Source organism: Chelon labrosus (genome assembly GCF_963514085.1).
Source record: "Chelon labrosus genome assembly, contig: SCAFFOLD_187, whole genome shotgun sequence".
Taxonomy (NCBI): Eukaryota; Metazoa; Chordata; class Actinopteri; order Mugiliformes; family Mugilidae; genus Chelon; species Chelon labrosus.
Genome location: NW_028181722.1, coordinates 6,888 through 23,720, shown reverse-complemented (window position 1 = coordinate 23,720; position 16,833 = coordinate 6,888). Strand labels below are relative to the sequence as shown.

Genomic DNA, 16,833 nt, shown 5'->3' with positions numbered 1-16,833 from the left:
ATACACAAGTGTATGACAGAAGAACATGACAGATTGTGTTTGTGTTGCAGGCAGTCGGAAGTCGGTGTCTCATCTCAGTATGAATGATTTTTCTATTGATCTCTCTCAGGAGCAGCTGATCAGGTACAAATGACAGAACGGCCTCACATGTAGTCAGCACATTCACAGAGAAACAACACTTCAAGTGTAAAATGATCAAATAATTGTAATTTTGATATAAATTAAAAATCAGTTTTTGTTGATGAATGAATAAATTGTCTGCAGTGTCAACATACACTATATTACCAAAAGTATTCGCTCACCCATTCAAATGATCAGAATCAGGTGTTCTAATCACTTGGCCTGGCCCCAGGTGTATAAATTCAAGCACTCAGGCATGCAGACTGTGAAACAAGACATTTGTGAAAGAATGGGCCGCTCTCAGGAGCTCAGTGAATTCCAGCGTGGAACTGTCATAGGATGCCACTTGTGCAACAAATCCAGTCGTGAAATTTCCTCGCTCCTAAATATTCCACAGTCAACTGTCAGCTCTATTATAACAAAATGGAAGCGTTTGGGAAAAACAGCAACTCAGCCACGAAGTGGTAGGCCACGTAAAGTGACGGAGAGGGGTCAGCGGATGCTGAAGCGCATAGTGCAAAGAGGTCGCCGACTTTCTGCACAGTCAATTGCTACAGAGCTACAAACTTCATGTGACCTTCAGATTAGCCCAAGTACAGTACGCAGAGAGCTTCATGGAATGGGTTTCCATGGCCGAGCAGCTGCAGCCAAGCCACACATCACCAAGTGCAATGCAAGGCGTCGGATGCAATGGTGTAAAGCACGCCGCCACTGGCCTCTAGAGCAGTGGAGACGCGTTCTCTGGAGTGATGAATCACGCTTTTCCATCTGGCAATCTGATGGACGAGTCTGGGTTTGGAGGTTTCCAGGAGAACGGTACATTTCAGATTGCATTGTGCCAACTGTGAAATTTGGTGGAGGAGGAATTATGGTATGGGGTTGTTTTTCAGGAGCTGGGCTTGGCCCCTTAGTTCCAGTGAAAGGAACATTGAATGCTTCAGGATACCAAAACATTTTGGACAATTCCATGCTCCCAACCTTGTGGGAACAGTTTGGAGCGGGCCCCTTCCTCTTCCAACATGACTGTGCACCAGTGCACAAAGCAAGGTCCATAAAGACGTGGATGACAGAGTCTGGTGTGGATGAACTTGACTGGCCTGCACAGAGTCCTGACCTGAACCCGATAGAACACCTTTGGGATGAATTAGAGCGGAGACTGAGAGCCAGGCCTTCTCGACCAACATCAGTGTGTGACCTCACCAATGCGCTTTTGGAAGAATGGTCAAAAATTCCTATAAACACTCTCCTCAACCTTGTGGACAGTCTTCCCAGAAGAGTTGAAGCTGTAATAGCTGCAAAAGGTGGACCGACATCATATTGAATTCTATGAGTTAGGAATGGGATGGCACTTCAGTTCATAGAATGAGTAAAGGCAGGTGAGCGAATACTTTTGGTAATATAGTGTATCCTTCAGGCCTTTTTCATTGTTATATTATGTGTCTGTAGGGTTTATCTGAGTAATGCAGACATTGTTCATGTAACTGACAGGTGCAAAGAATAGCACTGAAATGCATATGTGTTGTATTTGTGTGTCCTAGCTGTGATATGAGCAGTGCCAGTGTTAAGGTGATGAACGTTGTTGACCAAGACTTGGATGATGAGGAGGCTGGAAAACTTACAGAAGCTGACAAGGCTCACACAGGGAGAGTGGGTGTTTCTTTTCAACACCATGAGTTTGCATTAATATCAGTAACTATTATAGAGAAGTCAAAGGTATTTATTCAGGAAGCAACATTTTTTTGGATTGAAAGTAGAAATACTAAATGTTAGTAAATGTAAATAAAGTTGTGTTTCTCTCTTTCTCCTTTTCTCTGAAGTTATTAAAAACCTTTCGGTGTGGGATTAACTAATTGTCTCTGTCATCAGGTGAAACTGCAGATGTACAGGGAGTACTTCAAGACCGTCGGCCTAACCATCATCATGACCATCATCTTCCTCTGTGCCTTCCAGCAGGCCGCCTCATTGGCCTACAACTATTGGCTGAGCCTGTGGGCTGATGATCTTCCTGTTAACGGCACGAAGAGTGATCACCAGCTGAAGCTGAGTGTATTTGCAACACTCGGCTTTACTCAGGGTGGGTTTATTCATTCAGTTTACTCATGGAAAACCTAAAGTAAATCAAGTTTCTTACTTTCATTAATTATTTGTTTGCTTAGTTTATTCACTTTTCAGTGTTTGTTCCTTTAAATAGGGACATTTAAAGTCAGGAAGCTCTGACACATAACGGAGTGAGGACAATAGTACACTGTTTAACACCTAGCATATTAAAAGCTGTGGATTTCAAAACTCAGTACAGTCTGAATAAAACTATCTGGCCATCTCCTGGTGAATTCCTCGTCTCCGTTTCAGGAATTTCCATGTTCGGTACAACCCTTGCCATTGCTCTGGGCGGGATTGTAGCTTCACGACACCTTCATGCTGACCTTCTTCACAGCATCCTGCACTCCCCCATGTCCTTCTTTGAAGTGACGCCCAGTGGAAATCTACTGAACCGCTTCTCTAAAGAGATTGATGCAATTGACTGCATGATTCCTGATGGGCTGAAGATGATGCTGGGCTACCTGTTCAAGCTACTGGAGGTCTGTATTATTGTATTGTTGGCTACACCATTCACAGGGCTGGTGCTCCTTCCCCTTACCTGTGTCTACATCTTCATTCAGGTAAAGTCTGTTCCTCAACATGTTGTCTCTGAGCTTACGCTGCAGTCTCAGTAGACCTAATACTGGTCTTTGTTTTTGGTCTCCAGAGCTTCTATGTGTCTTCATCATGTCAGCTTCGCCGCCTGGAGGCCGTGAGTCGCTCACCGATCTACAGTCACTTCAATGAGACAGTCCAGGGAGTGGCTGTCATTCGAGCCTTTGGTGAACAAAGACGCTTTGTCCTGCTGGCCGACTGTCGCATCGACACCAACCAAAAAGCTTATTTCCCTCGCTTTGTTGCCACTAGGTGCCTCACACCTTATTACATCTTTCATCTTTGTTCTGTCTAAACATTCAAAGTCTGTTTTTTTTTGTGACACATTTATATCACATAATTGATACGTTAATGATCTGATGAAGCATTTTTCTCCACTAATTACCACTGTCCCTCTTCCTTTTCATACTATAATTGAGTAATGTTCATGTACATGTTCTATTTAAATTTGTACTTCTGTTTATTTTTTATTGTTCTTTTAGGTGGCTGGCAGTGAATCTTGAGTTTTTGGGGAATCTGTTGGTTTTGGCTGCAGCCATCTTATCAGTGCTAGGTCGGGATGACCTCAGCCCAGGCATTGTGGGATTGGCAGTGTCACACTCTCTTCAGGTTTGTGTGTCAGTTTAGTCAAGTGTTCTAAACCAGGAACAGATAACCCTAACCCTGAGGGAGTTCATTGTTGAGTTTCTCAGTTTCAGAAAATCCAGATGTGGTTAGTTGAGAATCCACTGCAAAATTTAGAACTCTGTTTCAAATGATTTTATTGTTTTATTGTTGGCACATATATTTCACAATAATTGGTTAGCTGTCACTTGATGTGTTCACTACCTGGTGTAAGGGGAACACCCATTCATTATATATCCTATTGCAGTATAGCAAACTGTAAGTTCAACACATGGTGCACATTGTGTCATATAAATCAAACAATATTTGTGATGTCATTGTCTGACTGTGGCTGGCATTTAACATGCTGATCTAAATGATAGAGGGGAGTGGTCAACCTGTTGGGAGTAGTTTCAGGAACAGGACACTTATGAAATGTAAAATCTTGGAAACCTGATGAAGTGGAGTCAACTTAAGACATTTTATTACCAAAACATCAAAATGGCCTCCAAAAAACATCAAAATTACTTGTGTTTGCCATAGCAACAGTGTCCAATAAAGACAAGCATCATTATGCACAAAATATCATCGAGGTGTTAGGGTTGGGGGTTTGACTTTTCTGGCCAAATGTGAGGTGGATCTGATTTATCTGTTAGACTTAGACTTAGACTTAGATAAACTTTATTGATCCACAAGGGAAATTGCTTGGTTACAGGTCTGGAGGTGGAAGTAGTGGACCATTATAAGTACCTGGGAGTCCACATGAACAGCAGACTGGACTGGAGGGACAACAGTGATGCTGTGTACAAGAAGGGACTGAGTAGACTCTACTTCCTGAGGAAGCTTAGGTCTTTTAACGTGTGCAGCAAGTTGCTGGAGATGTTCTACCAGTCTGTTGTTGCGAGTGCCCTGTACTTTGCTGTGGTTTGTTGGGGGAGCAGCACCAGCAAAAAGGACATAAGTAGGATCGACAAATTGATCCGAAAGGCTGGTCATGTGATTGGCAGTAAGTTGGAGACGTTTGTCTCAGTGAGGGACAGGAGGACACTGGACAAACTGCTCTCCATCATGGACAATCCGTCACATCCACTACACCAGACAATAGAGGGGCAGCGGAGCTCATTCTCCAACAGGCTGATCCAGCTCCGCTCCCACACTGAACGCTACATGACTACTTTCATACCATTCTCTGTCCAGTTGTACAACAACTCACCTTTCTGTGACAGATAACTCATTGTTATTAATGTTAATGGACACTACTGCACCTTACACCTTACCCTGTATATATAATTTATATTTATATTCTTCCATTTCTTGTACATTTGTTCATATTCTAATATGATAATTTGTACATTTTGGCTTATACTATTTCTATTTTATGTTACTAGATCTTATTCTACTTATTTTTTATTTCTATTTTATTTAACTTAATCTTTTCTTTTTATCTGAGGTTCTTAAGAGTGTGTTTTTTATGACAACTAAGCTACTGTAACCAAGCAATTTCCCTTGTGGATCAATAAAGTTTATCTAAGTCTTAGGGAGACATGATTTAAGTACAGCATTTATAACTTCTTGCTGCCAGTGTTTGGAGATATGGCTGTTGGTCATAAAGCTAAATGGATTTGTGTTTTTGCAGATGACCGGAATCCTGAGCTGGATTGTTCGTTCCTGGACTGACATAGAGAACAACATTGTGTCAGTAGAGAGAGTCAAAGAGTACGACAACACACCAAAAGAGGTGAGCCTCTGTCCAACAGGGCTGCTATAAATGGAAGATTTAATCTGTGGCTCATGAGGCTGACATCAAACCAGAAACTTTAAACACTTGGTTAATGAGCCAAATGAAAATAGTGTGTTGTAATTACTCTGCTGTGCTTTGTTGTCCTTCTAGTGTTCATTGTTGTCATTAACTTGATCTCTTCAGGCAGCATGGACCCTTGAGGCCTGTCCACTGCCGACAGGCTGGCCGACTACAGGAAGCATCCAGTTAGAAGAATATAGACTTCAGTACCGTAAAGGTCTGGACTGGGCCTTAAAGGACATCTCCATAGACATTAATGACAGAGAGAAGGTAGGCACTGATTAGTCAGAAAAATACAGGTTGGGATAAGCAGTTTAAAAATGTTTATCTTTTACTGTCATTAACTGACATTATCTCTTGTATATGATTAACATAAAATCTATTCAGATTATTTGAGTGTGTTCTGATAAAGTTTATTAATCATCAGGTTGGGATTGTTGGAAGGACAGGAGCTGGAAAGTCATCTCTTGCTTTGGGACTCTTCAGGATTCTGGAAGCAGGGAAGGGACAAATCTTAATTGATGGGATCAACATCGCTCAGATTGGCCTTCGTGATCTCAGATCTAGAATCACGATCATTCCTCAGGTTAGCATTACAAATACTGCAGTGCATGAACTCATTGTCAAGGAAGCTTTGGAGGTGATTTGATCGCATGACCCAAGGTATTGATTAAATTCTGCGGAAATTACACTGCCTGGCCAAAAAAAGGTCCAACACAATATTTTGTTGGACCTCCTTTAGCTTTGATTACAGCACATTCTCTGTATCATTGTTTCAATAATCTTCTCCAGTGTCACCAGATTTATTTCCATCCAATGTTTCATTCATTTTCCACCAAGATCTTGTATTGATGATGGGAGAGTCTGACCACTGCACAAAGCCTTCTCCAGCACATCCCAAAGATTCTCAATGGGGTTCAGGTCTGGACTCTCAGGTGGCCAATCCATGTGTGAACATGATGTCTCATGCTCCCTGAACCACTCTTTGACAATCTGAGCCCCATGAATCCTGGCATTGTCATCTTGGAATATGATCCATTGATGGAATAACCTGGTCATTCAGTATATTCAGGTAGTCAGCTGACCTCATTCTTTGGACACATAATGTTGCTGAACCTAGACCTGAGCAACTGCAGCAACCCCAGATCATAGCACTGCCCCCACAGGCTTGTACAGTAGACACTAGGCATGATGGGTGCATCACTTCATCTGCCTCTCTCCTTCCTCTGATGGTTCTCCACTATCCTTCGTTTTTAATAATGCCTTGGACAGTTCTTAACCCAGTTTTAGTAGTTTCTACAATCTCCTTAGATGTTTTCTCTGCTTGATGCATGCCAATGATTTGACCCTTCTCAAACAGACTAACATCTTTTCCAAGACCACAGGATGTGTTTTTAGACATGGTTGTTGAAGAAATGAGAAGCTACTCATTGCATCAGTTGGGCTTAAATAACTTGTTGTCAGCTGAAAGATAATCACCCATGCAGTAATTATCCAATAGGAGGCTCCTACCTGTTTATTAGTTAGATCCAGGTGGAGACTTTCTTTTTGGCCAGTCTGTGTATTATGGCTTCCCAAAAATTCTTGTTTATATTGTAGAACTTTCCAAATGGGCAGGATGGTGATGCAGTGCTGTTTGAACATGCTTTGTTTGATTTTTCATTTCTAGGACCCTGTGGTCTTTTCTGGCTCTCTGAGGATGAATCTGGACCCCTTTGAAACTTGTTTAGATGAAGATTTGTGGAAAGCTCTGGAACTGGCTCACCTCAGTGACTTTGTGTCAGCCCTGCCACAAAAACTGAACTATCTATGCTGTGAGGGAGGAGAAAACCTCAGGTAGACCCAGCTACAACTCACCTGGAATTAATTCAGCTAACCAGTGGTTACACAAAATGTGCTCTGCCAGAGCCCTACAATATGATTTCCAGCAACATAGTCATACAAAGAATGAAGACCATTTAGACTTACTGCTTTACAGATTCAGCTATATGGAGTAGCTGGCCACATCAATTATCTCTTTAATGTTTGGGATGTCTTTGAATACAGCCTTATATGAGTTGATCATTTTCATTCCATCAAACAATGTGTCAACCTTTTGTTCCTAACACATTACCCAGTACATATCAGTAGAGACATCCAGCAGGATTTTTCCCCTACTGAGATCTTAAGTGTTTTTAAAGTTTTTTTTTTTTTTTTTTTTGAGCAGCGTATTATCAGGTAAAAGTTAAGTTTTAAATGGCTTCCTACTTTGAAGATTCCTTGTTCAAATATGCTACTGTGAGAAAAAGTTGGAATAAAAGTTGAGATTATTATTTAATAATTAACTGAAGGATAAATCCACTTCTCAGAGGAAATAATTGATGGACCTAAAAATTAATTGCTTTTGGACATGACAGCCTGTCTCTCTTTGTCTGTAGTCTTGGGCAGCGGCAGCTGCTGTGTTTGGCCAGAGCTCTGCTCAGGAAGACCAAGATCCTTGTTCTGGATGAAGCCACAGCAGCTGTGGATCTGAGAACAGATCAGTTGATCCAGTCCACCATTCGTAGTCAATTTGATGACTGTACAGTCCTAACCATTGCTCATCGCCTAAACACCATCATGGACTACACAAGGTACCATCAAACTTCTGGGTTTTTGTGTCATTTTTCTTTGCTGGTTTCATGCTCAGAGCATCGAGCCGAAGACACAAGCTATATTATTTATTATCCTCCACATTCGGTTCCACTGACTGAAATGTAGTGACTTGCACACAATGTGTAGCATAATACAACAGTATCCAAAGTCATCAGTACTTATATCCAATAACTATTCACAACAGCTAATGGAATACAATTGTAGATAATTCTTCTGTAACTGCAGCACACAGCTTCAGGCATGTATGTCATTTTTTAAATAGATCAATGGTGTGGTAGGAATTTCTCTTAGAAAAAAGAAGTCAGAACACTCACGTCTTTAACCTGTAGATGGACTTTCAGCACATACAATGGAATCATAGGCAGGTTGGAGAATTGTTCATTTGGGTAGTAGTGGATAACTACAGGAGGCCATGAAGACTGGTAGTATTATTTAATCTTCTCATTTTCGCAATTTAAATTTATTCTGGAGGATTGCTGAAGCCGTATAGTTCAGAATCATCACTTGAGTTTTTCATATGTTCATTTAATACCCAGACAGTTTCCTGAAATCAGTCAAAATGGATCAGTTTAGTAAACGATCTGTCAGGCTCGCCCAGGCAGACCAGGGCCCGTATTCCTAAAGATTCTAAGAATCCTCTAAGAGAGCTCCTATCTTAGCCTAAAAATTCCTAGCTAGGAGTCTTAGCTTAGGAGTGATTCCAGAAAATTCTTAGAGAACTCTTAGCAAGGAATGGACAGAAACTCTTATCTTAGTGAGGAGGTGTGGTTGACCCCGTTGCTAGGTATGAGTCATCATTTCAAGAGGTGTGATTGGTTGATCCTAAAAGCTAGATAAAAATACACTTTTGGTGATAATTGGCCTAGAATGGACGTCAAATTAATAGACTTAATAACAGAATCTAATCTCTATGAAGACTGTATAATTATAAATAATACTTTACATAAAATAAATAAATAGTACGCTACACTTTAAAAAGTATCCTATAAAATGTGTGATTAAACTCAGGCCACTACCACAGTATTCACATGCTGATAGTTCTATTTATTTGCTTTCATTCATTTACCACACTGGTAACATTTTGCACTTCACCTATTTGGTATTAACAAGAGTAAAATGGCTCAGCTTTCATCAGTTTCTGTGATTGCTAACCGGCCTAGAAGAAGCAGTGTTGGTTGATGTTCAAATCTTCCGAAAACCGAACAGCAATGGAGAAGAAATGAAGCAGGAAACCCAACTGAAGAGGAACAGTGTTTGCTTCTGGATCAACTGGTCAATGAGAATAAAAGTGTTTAAGACGTAGATTTGGCCCCAAGTCATCACTGCTGCATTGTTGCATTTTTGCATTTTTCCTGTTGCTAAATACATCAGTGTTGTGATGACTTTCATTTCCGATGATACAGTTGTCCCTCGCTATAACGCGGTTCACCTTTCGCGGCCTCGCGGATTTTTTTAGTGCAATTTTTCATGCTTTATTATTATTATTATTATTATTTACAGCGCATTGTTTTTTGCATCCTGATTGGCTAAGGGACTGTAGACCATTGTATCAATCTCCTCCGTGCGGTGTCTCTTGTACAGTACAGATTGCGTTCAGCTTGCCAAATTTACATATGCAGTATCTTTGATCGCTGGCAGTGTGACTGAAGTGCGGTATGTTTGCAAGTTATTGAGAAAAGTGTATAAAGTGTGTAGTGAGGGGTTTTGCAACCTTAAAACATTTAGAATCATTGTAAAAAATAAAGCTGACTACTTCGCGGATTTCACCTATTGCGGGTTATTTTTAGAACGTAACTCCCACGATTAATGAGGGACTACTGTATTGCGATTGTAACAAGCTTGATTGTCATTCAGTGTTTGGAGAATATCTCTCCTGTCTCTTCTTTCAGCCATTTTCTCCTCTGCTTAAGAAATTCCTAAGCCTCCTAAAAGTCCTCCTCCCTGCTCTTAGCAGATCTCACCTTAGGAGCTCTCTTAAGAGCTAAGATTTTTTAGGAATAGCTTTTATCTTTACTAGGAGCTACTCCTAACTTTGAGAGGGAAACGTCATGATTCTAAGAATTCTCTTAGAATTTGGCCACTAGGAGCAACTCTTAGCGCTAAGAATCTTTAGGAATACGGGCCCACGACATTATCATCAAACCTCGCCACCTTGTGTTTAACTCCTGCCACTACAATACCTTTGATAATGAGTTTGCCTTATCAGTTGGCCTAATGTGTCTAAATAAATCCAAAAGGAGGGGCGAAATTGTACAACTCTGCTTACAGTCCTGTTCAAGAGAGAATTCAAAACATCCCCATTGACTTTAATTCAGGCTGAAGGTTGGTCATATAAAGCCTAAATTACTATAAATTACTGTAATAAAATTGTCATGAAAGCCAAATTTCCATAACACCTTATACAGGAATGTCCAACTAACAGAAGTTAAGGCTTTCTCTGCATCTAAACTTGCTGTGATTGATTGGGTTTTGTCCTTTTATATTTGGTCTAGAATATGCACTGTCCTTATATTATCAGTAATGTGTCTATGATGAATATAGCCAGTCTGGTCTAAGTTGATAAGCCTGGGTAACACTTTCTCCAGTCTACAGGCACAAATGGATGTGAACAATTCATATTCGAAATAGATGTTTTTTTTTACTTAGTCACTAGCAGAGGCATATAGGAGAATGATTAGATAAATCCCTCATCAGTGTGTCACACTAATGTTAAATATATCAACCCTGAATATAAAAAAAAGAATCATTCCTTGTATAGACTACATTTGAACGTGAGTAAAAGGTATCGTTTCTAACAGAGGGGTGTAGCTCTCTCCAAACATCAGCTATGTCGAGTTCCTCAATATATGAATTAACTTTTGTTATTGGAGAGTTATTTTGACTAGACATAGTGGAAGAATCGAATTTGGAATTGAGCCTAATATTAAAATCTCCCCCACACAGTCAGACCCTGAGAATCAACCATTAAATTGAAAAGCTCAAGCTATTTATCTTTGATATCAAGGATTATATATTTGCCTTTGTGTATGTCACAAGGAGGCTTGTCTTTCTTTTATATCTGAATTGTGTGTGCTTTGTAAGTTTGGTTGAATTTTCTCATGTTCTTGTGTCCTCAGGATCATTGTGATGGACCAAGGGTGTATTGTAGAGACGGACTCCCCCTCTAATCTCATGCATCTGCAGGGTCACTTCTATCAGATGTGTGTTGAGGCTGGTTTGGTTTGACATATCTGAAAATACAGTTTAGTGATGTTTGTGAGATGCAGAGATAATACAATTGTATCCTTCCATTTGTTGCAACATCAACACACAACTGATGTATATTTGTGTAAACATCTTTGTTTGGAGGAGGTTGAGTTAAAATGTCTTTGTTAGAGATGGCTGAATAACAACCATTATCTGAAATTGTTCGAGTAACCACAAGTAGCCATGAACATACTAAACTATACATTCAACCCGTGATTTGTGTGATTAGCAACAAATTTGGTATTTAGATTTGCATTGTTTGCCATTAGTGTCTGAACAAAATGTGTATTGTTGATGCATCATAAAATTAAAGAGTTATTTGGTGTTATTAGCTGTTCTGTGTTTCTATTGTATTTGTTGGGGCAAATTTATATATACTAGCTGAAACTTTTTTAGATCATGTTTCCAAGTTTCTATGACCTTCTGTTTGAGTTACAGACATTGACAATTTTTCCAAATGAAAATGGAGTGATTAAAAAGTGAAATGTTTTTGGCAAAACTGTCTCTCCAGAACATGTTTAGGGCCACATTTCAGGTAATTTGGAGTGGATTGTTACCTACTTTGAATGTTTGTTTTTTTTTTTTTTTTTTTGGTCTACCCTTAATGTATAGAGCAAGAAAAGGGTATTGCTCGATGTGGTCAATAAGAATAACTTTTGACAGGAAGGTTGTAGAGAGATGGGTTAGGTGTGATGGGACCAACGTCTGTGTTCAGCATGGTCAAATTAGGTATATAGGGTTTTTACGATCGTCATACAAAGTCATAACTCTTGATAGGAAGGTCCTAGAGACTTGAAACCATGCTCTACCCCCATGTATGACGGGTCAGGGAGTCCAACGGTACCACCCATTTCGCTCTACGACCTTCCATTCCGGAGATAGCTCAATCTTGGTCCTAGAGACTTGCGACCACTTCCAGCGTGTTCAGCATGGCCGATATAGCGGGGGTAGAGCCCGGTTTGAAGTGTGTGGGACTTACCATTACGGTTAGGTTTAGGAAATTATCACGATGGCCCACCCCGTGTCCTCTGAGTCCACAGTTTGCAGTAGTGAGCCAACGGTAAGGCACGGGCGACGCATGTCAGTGAAGGCTTCCCCAGCAGACGCAGGACCTCATGCAGACAGAAAAAACAAAGGAAAACCGTTAAGCCGTAAGCAGCAAATAAGCATAAGTGCCAAGGTAATATAACCAAACAAGGGTTAGGGTTAGGGGGTTAGGTTAGGGAAGAAGATGCAGCGCGCTGCGAAGGGCACGGGCACAGGGGAATAAAATGTATAAAATACCTTTTTGCTCTTTTAATAAACCAGGTTTGGTTAAAAAATAAAATGAATAAAAGGATTCATATAAAAAAAGTAATAATAAAATTGTTGCAGAAGATCGTATTTAAGAAAGAGGACTGGGTCGTTACTGCTCAAGCTTGGGGCGCGGGAGCTTCATTTTTAACAACATGCCTCCCGTCCTCCAGGATCCCTCTCCCTGTTTCTGTAAAACCACATACAATCTACCCTGTTATATATAAAACCACAGACTGATAAGAACAAACATAAATAAAATTCATCAACTCAATAAAAATAATAAATAAATAAATAAAATTGGTAACAGTGAAATAAATAGGTAAATATATTAATAGTTCTAAAAACACCAGGGCTGTTGCAGTGAGCTTTATTCAATAAAATTTCTTGGTAGGGTTAGGACGTGGGTTACGGCCCCGTCCTCCCTGGGGAGGACCGAGGAATGCACGGTCCTTCCCTCCGGGACCCCTCCCTCCCCGGTCCCAAGAAGACCAATCCTGGTCTGAAGTTTGGGGTCGAGAATTATAGGTCCGCATACGGGAGCGACCCCTTCTCCCGTAGCGGACCTGCTGCCACCCTCCATCAGCCATGATGGAGGGCTGGTAAAGTGTTTCTATATTTTTTTAAAGTTTTTTTGTTGTTTTTTTTTGTTAAATAAAACAAAGAAATGAAAATAATTCTTTGAAAAATAAAATAAACTAAAAATTCCTTATAAAAAGGTTAAAAAATAAAATGTGTGCCGCTGTGGCGACGTTTCGACCTTTTTAGGTCTTCCTCAGGCCTGGGCACACTCAAAAAACAAAGCTATCCTCGTAACAAAAAACACGTCTGTCTCCTTCAAAGAGCAAACTGAGAATGAGCCCTGTCTGCAGGCTCTCAGCTTTTATAGCAGTCAGGCTCCACCCCTACGGTTTTTAGATTTCAAACAAAAAGCGATCACCACAGTGAAATGAATTTAAACAAGTAAATGTTTTTAACACAAGAAAGTTAGGGTTAGGGAAGGGGACTGTCTCCCTCCGAAAGGGGAAGGAGGGTGCACGGTCCATCCAATCCTCGGACCTCCCGTAACTCCGGTCCCATGGTTCCTGACGAGGACGATTACGGCGTCTCCCGTAACGGACTTGTGTCCATCCGTCCATAATTGGCGTAACAAAAAACACTTCCAAAAAATGTGGAAGGAAAAATCCAAGTGAAAATAATCTAACTATAAAAGGTCCGAAGTGAAATAAATTAAGAGAGTCCTATTAACTTTAAAAGAAAAATATATTTATTTTTATAAAACAGAAAACAATGAACAAAAAAAGGTGTGCAAAAACAGCAACGTTTCAACCGTAGGCGGTCTTCTTCAGGCTAAGCACACCAATAAAATCTCTCTTCTCTATCTGTAGGTCAGCTAGAGCTGTTGCATTGTCGAGGGTCGAAGGAGAAATGAGCTCTCTCCATCTCTCCCCTCCCTTATATGTGCAAGAAGCTCCACCCCTTCTTCTTAATTTTCTGGCCTACGAAAATTTCGTGGCATTCATCTAATCACTCCGGAACTCATACACAGTTATATTTCCATGAATTTTACATAGAAAACATCACAAAACAAATGAAATTATTTTTTAAAAACATATCTTACATCATGAAGTAATTTTTTTTAAAATGCATCAAACAGCATAAAATTATTTTTAGATGTAACAAACATATTTTTAAATGTACAGTACATCATAAAACAATTACAGTTAGGGTTAGGGAAAAGACAAGTAAGAAATTAGAATTAGGATTAGGACTGCAAATTAGTGTGAGGTTAGGGTTAGGGTAAAGAAACTGGGTGGATGCTATGATTGAAGGTAAGTAGGAAATTAGGTTTAGGGCTGCAGATAAATGGAAGGTTAGGGTTAGGGTAAAGAAACTGGGTGGGTGCTATGATTGAAGGGTTAGGGATAGATAATATATCTCAATGACTCCCCCCTTGTGGTCAAACGACGCACGCAGTTTGGTGTAGGGAGTCAAGGGCAAAGCACTGGCCGGCTAGGGTTAGGGTTAGGGTTAGGGGGAGGGGACTGAACCCGTCTCCTACTCCAGGAAACGGGACGTGCACGGTCCATCCCCCGGCGACCTCCCGTCCCCTGGTCCCAAGACCTTTGATGGGTGCGACCACGTCCTCTCCTGTAAGTGACCGTGGTCCACCCATCCTCCTCATTGACCCAACGGGGTCTCATTGGTATGATGAAGCCTTTGGTATTATAATTTAATCACAACTTAAATATTTATAAAACCAAAAAACAAAACCAAAATAAATTATTTGTATATAAAAAAACTTAAAACAACTCTCTATTTATATATTTTTTTGTTTTTAAACAAAGTGTGTGCCTATAGGGCGACGTTTCGACCACGTAGGGTCTTTCTCAAGCCCAGGCACACCAAAAAATAAAGAGAGAGCGAGAAAGAAAGAGCTCTTGGACACACGTCTTATCTCTGTGAGGTTCCGGAATGGAATGAGGCTTGTGGCAACTGCTCTGCCCCATATAGAGAGACAAGCCCCTCCCCCAAACAAAATCCTTCCGTGTGTCTCCACGAAAACAAAATGATTGTACCCACTTGGCTTCCAACTAAAAATATTTTTTTAACTCAAACCAATATAACTAAATGAATTAACTGACTTGTTTTTTAACCAAAATAATTTATTTCAACTTAAATCTATCAAAACAAAAATAACAATGTATGTTGTCTTTTAAATGTATCGTATTTATAAATAAAAACTATTTTGTAGTATTTTCAACATACATATGTATTTTGATATATATATTTTTTATAGATATATATTTATTTATATTATAAAAAACAAAATTGAAGGGGGTTTCGGACTTGGGCTTGGGATTAGGACTGGGTTAAGGTTAGGGCTAAGGATCGGGGTAAGGGTTAGGATTAGGGTTAGGAATTGGGATGGGGTTAGGGTAAGGACTAGGGATGAGGGTCAGGTTAGGATTAGGACTAGGGATGGGATTGGGGTTAAGGTTAGGAATTGGGATGGGGTTAGGATAAGGGCTGGGGATGGGGGTCAGGTTAGGATTAGGGTTAGGGATTGGAATTGGGATTAGGGATAGGAATTGGGATAGGGTTAGGATAAGGGCTGGGGATGGGGGTCAGGTTAGGATAAGGGCTAGGAATTGGGATTGGGGTTAGGTTTAGGAAAGGGGGTAAGGGGTTAGGATTAGGGGTAAGGAAGTGGGATTGGGGCTGGGGACTAAGGTTAGGGTTAGGAAAAGAAAACCGGGTTAGGGTTAGGGTTAGGGTTAGGGTTAGGGGTTAGGTGTTAGGGTAAAGCCCATCCACCCCTTGGGGGACGGGAAGTGCACGGTCCATCACTCTGGCTGAAACTGACCTGGCCCTAAGTGTCCACCACCCGAAGGTGGCGGGGGTTCCAAAAATTTGGCATCTTGCCATCATCAGCATTGGCGCAACGTTTCGGCCTGACACGGCCTTCCTCAGGCGCGCTGATGTATGATGCGGTAGTCTGACCAATCCCGGCCTAGACTATCCCCGGCCCTTGGCTGCTCTCTCTACCACAACCTTTCCCTTCAACAGCCTCTGTCAACTAACCCTCCCTTCCTACCCTACCTCGAACTGTCTTAAGTTTTTTTGTTATGCTCTGTACGGCTTTATGTTGCTTCTCTTAGCTTTCTACTTTGCTCTTCTTAGCTTTAAGTTTTTCTTAGCTTTAAGTTTTTCTCTTTAAGTTTTTCTTTTGCTTTCAACAGCTTTCTATAAGTTCTTTCTTTCTTTAAGTTCTCAGAGGTTAGGGTTAGGGAAACGGGTTTGGGGCTAGGGACTAGGACTAAAAATTGGGGTTAAGGAGGGGGAGGGCTTGGCCACTAGGGCTCTAAAAATTAGACCAGGCCAGCCCAGACCAGAGGAGGCACAGGCTGGTTAGGTGTTAGGGTAAAGCCCATCCACCCCTTGGGGGACGGGAAGTGCACGGTCCATCACTCTGGCTGAAACTGACCTGGCCCTAAGTGTCCACCACCCGAAGGTGGCGGGGGTTCCAAAAATTTGGCATCTTGCCATCATCAGCATTGGCGCAACGTTTCGGCCTGACACGGCCTTCCTCAGGCGCGCTGATGTATGATGCGGTAGTCTGACCAATCCCGGCCTAGACTATCCCCGGCCCTTGGCTGCTCTCTCTACCACAACCTTTCCCTTCAACAGCCTCTGTCAACTAACCCTCCCTTCCTACCCTACCTCGAACTGTCTTAAGTTTTTTTGTTATGCTCTGTACGGCTTTATGTTGCTTCTCTTAGCTTTCTACTTTGCTCTTCTTAGCTTTAAGTTTTTCTTAGCTTTAAGTTTTTCTCTTTAAGTTTTTCTTTTGCTTTCAACAGCTTTCTATAAGTTCTTTCTTTCTTTAAGTTCTCAGAGGTTAGGGTTAGGGAAACGGGTTTGGGGCTAGGGACTAGGAC

General features: G+C 41.0%; 1 protein-coding gene across 1 annotated transcript in view; it reads left to right on the top strand.

Annotated features, from left to right (window-relative positions):
- The window catches only part of LOC311509760 (multidrug resistance-associated protein 1-like), a gene marked incomplete at its 5' end in the record, with an annotated part of 24,830 nt that extends 13,390 nt beyond the window's left edge, over positions 1–11,440 (top strand). Inside the window, 12 exons of the mRNA XM_084575192.1 lie at positions 51–123; positions 1,659–1,767; positions 1,987–2,194; positions 2,470–2,780; positions 2,867–3,066; positions 3,297–3,423; positions 5,054–5,155; positions 5,342–5,488; positions 5,646–5,804; positions 6,888–7,054; positions 7,636–7,830; positions 10,969–11,440. Coding sequence (XP_084431318.1) covers positions 51–123; positions 1,659–1,767; positions 1,987–2,194; positions 2,470–2,780; positions 2,867–3,066; positions 3,297–3,423; positions 5,054–5,155; positions 5,342–5,488; positions 5,646–5,804; positions 6,888–7,054; positions 7,636–7,830; positions 10,969–11,077 — 1,907 coding nt within the window. The 3' untranslated portion in view covers positions 11,078–11,440. The remainder of the gene's footprint in view (positions 1–50; positions 124–1,658; positions 1,768–1,986; positions 2,195–2,469; positions 2,781–2,866; positions 3,067–3,296; positions 3,424–5,053; positions 5,156–5,341; positions 5,489–5,645; positions 5,805–6,887; positions 7,055–7,635; positions 7,831–10,968) is intronic.
- Between the last annotated feature and the right edge of the window lie 5,393 nt (positions 11,441–16,833).